The 10184-nt window shown below is 34.0% G+C and overlaps 1 protein-coding gene across 2 annotated transcripts in view; it reads right to left on the bottom strand.

The window, feature by feature from the left end:
- The window catches only part of Lrp1b (LDL receptor related protein 1B), a 1779190-nt gene that overhangs the window by 583748 nt on the left and 1185258 nt on the right, over nucleotides 1–10184 (bottom strand). For both annotated transcript variants that reach the window (XM_033757153.1, XM_033757154.1), the window contains exon 27: nucleotides 9775–10019. In XM_033757153.1, the coding sequence (XP_033613044.1) occupies nucleotides 9775–10019 (245 nt within the window). The remainder of the gene's footprint in view (nucleotides 1–9774; nucleotides 10020–10184) is intronic.

Below are 10184 nucleotides of genomic sequence, written 5' to 3' on the forward strand. Positions count from 1 at the left end.
TATATTATTACATTCTTCATGATCCAGTTCAAAAGTTTTGGCCATTCTTCCAATGACTAAATATTAGTTTTAATTCTTGGCATTATAAACCATTGTATAATTTATTCTTTACTATACTATTTTCTAGGTATTTATTTTACTTGTTTATTTTTGATGCTGGATCTTTGAACCTCAAGCATGGTAAACAAATGTTCTACTACTAATCTAAATGCCAGCTTATGCTATTAATTCCCATGTTGTGACATATAATTATGTTTTTTTTATTATTATTAAGCTACACTCATCTCTTTAGCTAAACCCAGTGATTGGCCAGCATTTTTCTGCAAAAGGCCAAATGTAAATATTTTCACATTTGTGGGCTTCATGCAGTAAATAATAACTCACCATCTTGCTACCTTAGCAGAGTTAGTCATAAGGTAACAAGTAAACTAACAGGTATACTGTGTTCGAGTAAAACTTATTTACAAATTAAAGAGAGGGCTTAATTTAGGCTAATGGCTGCAGACTACTACCTATAGCGATATGTGTTAAGCTGAAAAAAACTATGACTTATGTACATACACATTCTTTTTCTCAAAATTTCAGTGGCATTGATTGTGTTAGGCTTAATGATTTTTTTGACTAATGTCTACTCACAAATGCATGTGAGTACTTGCACTAAAGGATAGTAATCTAAAAATTAAATAAGGGAATTAATCCAATGCATGTAATAGGTGCTAGTAAAGAGATGCAATAATGTATAATTACAATATTTTTACAGAGCTAAATGTTAATTTTTCAATCACACAAGACTAATGTGAAATATGTGAATAAAATAGTATCATCAAAGATAATATCATATTTCATACAAACTGTGCTTAATTACTATCCATTTCTCACCAGCAAAAATTAAGCAGTTTTACCAAAATTACTTCATCCAGCAAATTTAAATAAAGTATATCTAATGTTGATGCAACATAAAATACATATGGTACTTATTTGCTCAAGACTATTATGTTCAAGCAGAACAATGACAGGATCTAATTTGCTAAATGAGTGGGATATTTTTCTTCTTCTATCCTAGTCATTTTTTACAGACAGCAGTATTTATTCTATTAATAAACTTTACTGGAACAAAGATAATTACTAATATAATGAAGTAATTTACTATATTGCTAATTTTCCTCTATAGAATTATGTAATATTCTTAAAAGATTTTCAGAAGTGCTTTTCCATTAAAAACTAACCTGAATTTCTTTATGGCAAACATTGTCGGGTGACAATTTTCATGTTTGATGTTGAAGAACTTGAGTGAATTCCTGATTTGTTTATTTATTTGTCTTTTATTCAGGGGGCAGGATGTTGACCATCAAACCAAGTTAATTGCATTGAGCTACATCCCTAGCCAATTTCTTACTTGATATACATACCTATAATAATGCAAGTAAAGATTTTTGTTTAGTTTCACTAGATTCCAGAAATGCTATGTATGAAGCAGTTATTTTCTCCAAGTATGTCACATTTTGTGGATTAATTTTACTCAAGTTTTATGAAATATTAAAATGTCTAAAAATCTCATCTGATCATCCACAGATGTCGGTGCTACGCAATGATAATATTTAGAGTCAAAAATACTATTACTATTTATTTGTGCAAAGTTTTCCTGTAACAGTGAACATGAATATATGATGTAGCAATAAAGCAATATACTGAATGTTAAAATACCAGTAAATTTTCATTTATTTTCCTTATTTGTACTTTTGTGTGTGTGTGTGGTACCATGGATTGAACTCCGGACCTTGTGCTTGTGAGGCAGGTAGCAGCACCACTGAGCTAAATCCCCAGCCCCAACTTTCACTCACTTTGACTTGCTATATGGTTTAGAATGACAATCATTTTTGTAAAAGAAGTTCACAGCATTATGTTTTAACATTTTAAATAGGATATATATCAGATCAAACAAGTCTCCCAGCGATAGTATATGATTTTATGAAATAAAGGGTTAGGGATATGGCTCACTGGTACAGCACTTTCCTAGTAAGCATTAGTCCCTGAGTGCTACCCATAGAGCTGGAGAAAGAGCAGAATAGAACAACAACAACAACAACAACAAAAAGCGGAAATGAAAGAAAAGAAATGCATTATGACTGTGGGGGGAAGAATATTTTAAGAGTTAATACTATGTGAGTTAGACCGCACACTAATATGAGTGTAGAGGTATTCATGAGCAAGGAGAGAAGAGAATGACAGCTGATGTAACAGCTGGCTAAGTCTTGAAGGAAACTGATGGAGTGAACAATTTAAGTAACCTGCAGAGAATGGAGATTCTCCTTCACCATATTACAACATGTTTTGTTTTTTTAGGATGATTTGGAAAGGGCTTTTATTAATCATATGAAATCTATTAGTCATAATTATAATTGAATATGTGAATGTCACTGCATGAAACCCTTCATTCTCAAGATTTTACAAAGAGCAATGATATTACTAATAGTCTTAGAATCTCATTTTTTTGCATAAAAATAAACTGCTTTCTCGTAAATATTGTCAAAAAGTATAATTTTTATAGACATATTTTTCTAATGCAATTAGAGGCACTTAAATCTTTCTCTCTCTCTCTCTCTCTCTCTCTTTTTTGAGACAGGGTCTCACTACGTAGTGAGACTGACGTGAAACTCACAATGTATCTCAGGCTGGCCTTGAACTCACAGCAATCCTCCTGTCTCAGTCACCCAAGTGCTGGGATTACAGGCATGTGCCACCACTCCCAGTGAGGCACTTATATCTCTAATGCAAAAGCAGCACATTAGGAAAGACTGCAATTCATTTATCACAGCAAAGTGGGTAAGTAGGTTTATAATATTTAATCTAATTGTTGTATTTAGGAGAAATTCTTCAATATCTCCCTATTGTGTTTTGTTGGTAGATTTTGATTTGTTTCTCTAAAGGACATTGTCACATTAAAATTATCTAAAAATGGTGTATATCTGAAGTGTTGCTTTGGCTTTTAAAATCAAAGCAGAAGAGGGGAAGGATTAGTGAGTAGACTGTCTTTAAAAACGTAAAATAGGAAGAAAAGGTCCAAAACGAAGTGAAAATGGAAGGGGTAGGGAAAAGGAAAAAAGGGAAAGAAATAAATATGAGAAAAGGAAAAAATGGAAACAAAGTCTTTGTAAATAGGGATGGGTACAAGGGTTGAAGGAAGGACAGGGGAATGGGGACAAAATAAAAATGAAGATATACCATGTAAAGGTAAAAATTCCCAATGATGAATATCATCATATTGTATGCCTAAAATGTAGCAATGCACTTAATGAATAAAAAAAGGAAAATAAATTTTCCTTGTAAAATAGTGCTATTTTTACCTACAATATTTATGTTCCCTTTGAACTAAATTATTTATTGACAGAAGTTTTTTTTTTCAAGAATGACAAACATCTTGTAATGGTTGAGTACTTAAAAAGACAGTTTTCAATACTCTGTATTTAATGCAGCAGTCACATTCTTGAATTCTTTCAACATTCCAATCGGAGCAAATAAAGATAGACCCCCCCACAAAAAAAAGAAAGAAAAAGAAAAACACAGAGTGGTGGAATCCTGAATCCCTGTGAAATCCAACTCCATGATTTCTTAAATCCTGATTCAATATATGATTAAGAAAATACCTTTGGATTGAGGGGATATACAGATAGGAATGGAGGAGGTGCTGAATACCAGAGTAAATATGCAAAAACTACAGTTACACTTCCTTCAAGTTTGCAGTCATACCTTACAAAATTAGGAGGTTGAATTTTGGTGATTTTAAAGAAAGCGAGTTAACCAGAAACTCCCCTGAATAGCCTGTGCCGAACTTTACCCATTTTCCTCCTCAGACGGCTTGTTCAAAGTGATGTTAACCAGCACACAGCTTACCTTGTGGTTGAGATCAAAGGACAGGACATGGTACAGTGTGGCCCTCACCATAAGGATAGGAATTTCCTGCCATATCCCCAAAATTTGATTTTAATCTAACCTGCAATCTGCTTCTGTACCGCTGTGCTTGCGCAGAGATGGGATCATGACATTCTATTTTATGCTTTTTCCCTTTAAAAATTGGGATTCCCCACTAAATCGGTACAAGGAAGATGGGAGCATGAACTAGTCCTTGGTTGCCGGCTATAAAAGACTCCTTTAATTTGGACATTTTTCATGGCATGATTTTTGTTTTCACTGAGACAGATATAACAATGTTAGGTATAACAAAGTGCAGCACAGACTTTGTGAGTGATTATTTGTCAGTCTGTCACCTAAGTTTTTATTTACTTAACAGAGTCTGTAGTGTATGCCAAGATTCCTTTAAGTTCTTAAAAGAAAGTATTGCATTTAATTTTTGTACTAATTTCATTTTACTGGAAACCAAATCTAAAGCAGGGAAAAATCATGAGATCAAGATATGACAAAATTGAAATTTGAAACCAAACAGAGTGACTCTATAATTTTTCTCTTAAGCTGAATGCTTGAAGATTCTCATTTTTCACTTTAGTTTGTTATTTAGCAATATAATTCTACAGTTAAATAGATTTATTTTCAGTAAACATATTAATATTAATATCCAATGTAAGACACATGTAGGGTTACTATAACATATGCAAACAAATACACTGGCATAGCTCTCAATAAAATTACTGTGAACCGTCTCCAGTTAGACAAATAAAATGATGATATTTATATTTTCATCTTTTATGCCCCCTCTGCAAGAGCTATTATTGAAGAGCATCAATTTGAAATTTTACCCTTAGTTTTTGTGATTGTGCTTTGTTTTGATTCTGTAATCTTTTCCTCAGTATTCTTCTTTGCCCTCCTCTGTAGTGTTGGAGTTTTCCAAGGATCTATTCTTTCCCTTTCCTTATTTTCTGGCATACATCTTCTTAAGAGCTCTCATCCACCTCCCTTTCTTCAACCTACAATTGAACGATTATGAAAGCTCCAGCTTCAGCCTAAACTCTTCTTGACTTATTTGTTTTTTGTTTGTTTGTTTGTTTTTGGTACCAGGGATCAAACTAGGGACCTTATACTGCAAGGCAAGCAGTGGTCCCACTGGGCTAAATCCCAGCCCTCTTGTCTTTTTAGTCCAAAATACTTAACTGAATCCCAGAAATATCACAAATGCAGCACACCAAATGTTTAATTTTTCTAGTTGATCCTTTCAACCAGGTTTCAGCGAACTTTGGCCAACAGGCTAACAGTGTCCTGTGAGCTAACTTTTTAAATGGTTTAAGAAAACTTTCATGAAGAATAATATTTCATATGTTACAGAAATTATATGAAATTTAAATTTCAACATCCAAACATTAAGATCTATGTGTACATAGTCACACTCATTCCCTTTCCACGTGACCATGTTTGCATTACAGCAGCTTTCTGAGCAACTGCAAAAACGACGGTCTGACCCACAAAGCCTGAAGTACTTATATAGCCTTTTAGAATCAGTTTGCTAACCACTCTCTTAAATCTTTCATCGTGGTATCTATGTCACATGGTCACTGTGAAGCCAATTATAGAACCTAGCAGCGCAATTCTTCTTTCCCTCCCCAGCCCCCTAGAGACAACTTCTATCACTAAATTAATTTTGCCTCTAACTATATCTCAACTGTATAACAAAATGCACTCTGTGCCATCTCTAAGATTTTGCTGTCAACCACCCTCTGTGATCTACTGCAAGTTTTCTGTGATGAGCATTGTGTATATCAACTTGACAAGGAAAACAAATGCCCGGATGCTGGTGAAGCATTATTCTGGGGCCTGTTTCTGGAGCACATTAGCATTTGAATCTGGCACTGACCAAAAATCGTGCCTTCTCCAGCACAGGTGGGCATTACCTAATCCTCTGAGGTATTGAATGCCATAAAAAGGTGAAGAAAGGGCAAATTTGTTTCCTGTTGAAGTCGGCACAATGTTCTCCTGGCCTCTGTCACCAGTGCTTTTCGTCCTCAGGCCTGAGGACTCACGGATCAGCACTTATCCTGTTGTCTCTCAGCAATTCCTGGTTCTCAGGCTTTGAATGTGGCTCAAGTTGTACCATGAGCCCTTCTGGTTCCTCAGCTTGCCCAGAGCCTATACATACACCTTGGGATGCTGCATTTCTGTAATCACACAAGTCAATTCCAATTCTCTCTCTCTTTTAAATTTAAAAAAGTTAATTCACTTGTACATGAGACACTTATTATCTGAGATGTAGTAGCCTAAAATATTTCACATTAACTCATGATTGATATGTGTATATTAACTGATATTTACAAAATACTCTGATATATGTACTACTATCTACAATTAACAAATAAAATAGGAACAGACATTTTTTAATAACTTACCAATAATGTTTAATCATAATGAATGTCTGAATCTTGTTGTTAAAATATAATTATGGTACTGATGAAGGGAGTATCATACAATTAATAAATCATTGTGGGGATTTAATACCAGTTCATGACATTAAGGTTTGATCCTTTGTACTGCATTTTTAAAAATTTGATTTTAAATTCCCCTCCTCATTGCTTAGTTGTGTTGCAAATGTTTAGGCTTTTATTTATTTTTTCCTAATCTAATATAGCAACAACATAAAAAACAAAGGATAGACAATAGATTTTTAAATATTCTGCTTCTGCCCACTAACTAAATAGGACTTACATACACAGTGAATGCTTATTGCAAGAAAACTAGTATTAAATTTTTATTAGTTTCCTACTTGGATTAAGTAACTTCAAAGAGTATTTACACTCTTTATTTATTTAATTTGTGAGATATGTACTTGAATTTTATACCACTAAATGATATGCATTTTTAAAAATATATTATTTCTTTCATGATGGTCACACAATTATTCACTAGAGAAGAGGGGACTATTTTTTTCTTTATTAATGCTGTACCTTTGTCACCATTTTCGTTTTAATTCCATCGCTGGTAATAAGAGTAGATATGTTCCTGCATATGTTTCAGTGAAGTGTTACTTCACTGAAACAGATACATAGGGCAGGTAATAATTGTTATATGCTCAGTGATTCGTATAATGGGGAAAAGTAGAATGTTCTCTGATCACACTCAAAATCTGAAACTAACTGACTTTAGTTTGGGAAATAGCAAATAGCCTTTTTAGATGACAATCTTTAAATGCAACTATAAAGACTAGAATACCTTCACTGAGAAAAATGTTTAATTATATGCACATATTGAGAAAAATGTTAACTATATCCATGTAGTAAAAATAGTCTTACTGTATTCAAAGTAGAGATATCTCAGAATTTCTTTTTTGAGTAAAAATGTCAAAAACATTTCCTTTCAACCAACCTCATTACCATTAATATTTTACTTTTTTATATGTATAAAAATATCAGAAAGGCTTGAGAGTATACTATCCCTTTGCATTCTATGAACTTTCCAAGGATCTTACCAATGTGAAAAAAAATAGTTTTACATAGATCTTACTTTAAGGTAGGGAAACTGTATAATACATAAATATGGGCTATTTTCATGGTCATATTTATTTAAATTGCTTTAAACATAAACATTACAATTCCCATAAAAACTAAACAATCTAGGGAACAAAAATATAGCCATATAATGTTTATACTTATAAAAATCAGAACTTATCTTACCTTATTTGCACTTTTCAACCACAGTATTTGTGACTAGATGATCCTCCACAGTGAAGGAAATTTAAAGACAGAAAAGAGTATCTTTTTCAATGTACCAGTGGTATATCACTGGTCAGAATGACAGTGCCTTACTCTGCATGTTAAAATTCAGTATATTTAATGAATACTTATTAAGTGCAAAACTCATTAAATTATATAAAGTCTGTGATGTTCTAATTCTTTGCAGATTATATGGTACAGTCAAGGGGTGGGAAAGGATAAAAGTAATTGCTACTGTAGTCTAGGATGCATAGCTGCTGCCATATGGAAAAAAATGCTCAGTCCTATTACTGATTGTGGAAATCAGTATGGAGATACCTCAAAGAACTGAGACTGGAAATCTCATCTGACCCAGCTATCGTCCTACTCGGTTTGTTCCACAAAGAAATAAAAGAATCATACCAGAGTGATACATGTACACCCATGTTCATAGCAGCACAGTTCATGATAGCTAAAACTTGGAAGCAGTCTAACTGTCCATCAACAGGAGACGGGATAAAGAAATTTTTTTAATATAAAATGGAGTGCTACTCAGCCACAAAAAATGAGAAATTAGAGACATTTATAGCTAAATGAATGCACAGTGAGGCGATAATCTTAAGTGAAATAAATAGGATGTGTATGTGTAAATGCTGAATTGTTTCTCTAGTGTGAGGAACAGTAAGTGTAAGTAAGGACTAAAAGGTATAATAGATAATGGGAAATAGGAAGAAAAGGTGGAAAGGGGAAGGGAAGGAGGAGGGGGAGGGGAAAAGATGTGAATGTAATTAACATGAGAAAAAGAAAAAATAGTAGCAAAGACTGGGAGTGCAGGGGAACGGGAAAAAATAAGAACCAAGATGGATTATGTACAGGTACAGATTTCCAATGATGAATGTCATTGCATTGTATACTTTAAATAAAACAATAATATTAATTAATTGAAAAAAAAAAGAAGAGTATAACTGAGAAACTGAAAACATCTGAGAAGAAAATTAGGTTCAATTAGACTAATAGAAAGAAGGCACAGAAAATTTTACAGTGAAGACAGGTTGGTGGATGAAATCGTATTGAGGGAGAGTTAAGGCCAAGCACTAAAGAAAGGCAAATGTTGGTCATGGGATACTGTCAACCACAGAGGTGACTGAGTACAGAAAGTCTAAAAGAAGATCTACGGCAATGGTCACAAACAGAGCACATGTGCTACAATGGATTGTTTGTATCACTGAAAGCTCTAAAAGATTCACCATCACTGATCTATAACATGAATTTAAAATAAAGCTTGAAGTATTCATCAACAGAGCAGAAATGCCTGTAACTTACAAGAACTGTGCACTGACAGAAAAGAATGCAGAGGAAATGCGTCTTCTGCATGAGGGAACTTGTCACCCGAGAATCATGTGTATACAAATTTTAAAAGAAGGGAACATAAATTGCATGAGAATGAGATTTCCAAAGGTTACAGCACATTTAGTGCAGAAGAGATATAAAAGATGCTTGATACATCATGGATACCTGATAGCCATCCTATTCCAGGCAACAAAGAAACAAACAAACCAACAACTGAGATGTGGTGTATGAACATTTGCAAGGATTGAGTAGAAATGAAATGGTAGAAATGAAATCATGAACGCACAAGAAAGATTCCTATTGAAGCAAACTCTGGAATACACAAGAATAAGCAGAGCACATGGTCCTGTCAGTTCACTTCTCTTGAAAGAGAGGAAATCAAGCAAATGACTACTGAGAATCGTTTCTCATACTCACCCTCTACTTCCAAGTATGCCCCGCGGAGACTATGGTGGGGCAGATCACAAATATGCCCTTGGTGTTCCCTTGTAATTTACTAATCATATCTGTATACCAGAGTCTTACTGATGCAATGCCAGTGATTAAATACGGGATGACAAAGTGTTATAACCTTGATTTCTAAGACATGTCTGTTGATTTTTATGTGAACAAAATTTAAAAAGAAAAAGGATCTTATCTACTTAAAGGCTGAAACCACTTCCATCCTCAGATATAGTTGAATTGTTAGCAACTGCTCACTTGCAGGAGCTATTTTACACTATTATGACCACATTATATATATTATTATGACCAACATGAAAACACTTCCTAGGTGGCAAATACGGGGCACACTTACCCTGTGGCTGGCGGCTGGGATGGTAAACCTGAAGGTCAAATGGCTGCGCACTGGTCTTCTGGATCACACTGACATTCTGCCCTGTCCACTTATTGGCTTTGGACAGAGTGTTGGTCCTCCAGTCTGTCCAATAAACCTCACTTCCATACAGAGACACAGCGAAGGGATGGGAAAGGTACTCATGACCTCGAATGATTTCTATCATGTTTGTTCCATCGTAGAGGGCAGAGTAAATAGCATCTGATCTAGAGAAAAGTAAAGTAAATATTAGTTTATCAAATCTCATTAAAGTGGTCCACAGACATAACCATGCAACTCACATAAATAACAGAGAAAATTGTAAATATTTTATAGGTCTGTGCCTTATTTGTCTATCTAATATATATTCTATATATAATATATATATATCA

This window comes from Fukomys damarensis, unplaced genomic scaffold (genome assembly GCF_012274545.1).
Source record: "Fukomys damarensis isolate Sample0158 unplaced genomic scaffold, DMR_v1.0_HiC HiC_scaffold_29, whole genome shotgun sequence".
NCBI lineage: Eukaryota > Metazoa > Chordata > Mammalia > Rodentia > Bathyergidae > Fukomys > Fukomys damarensis.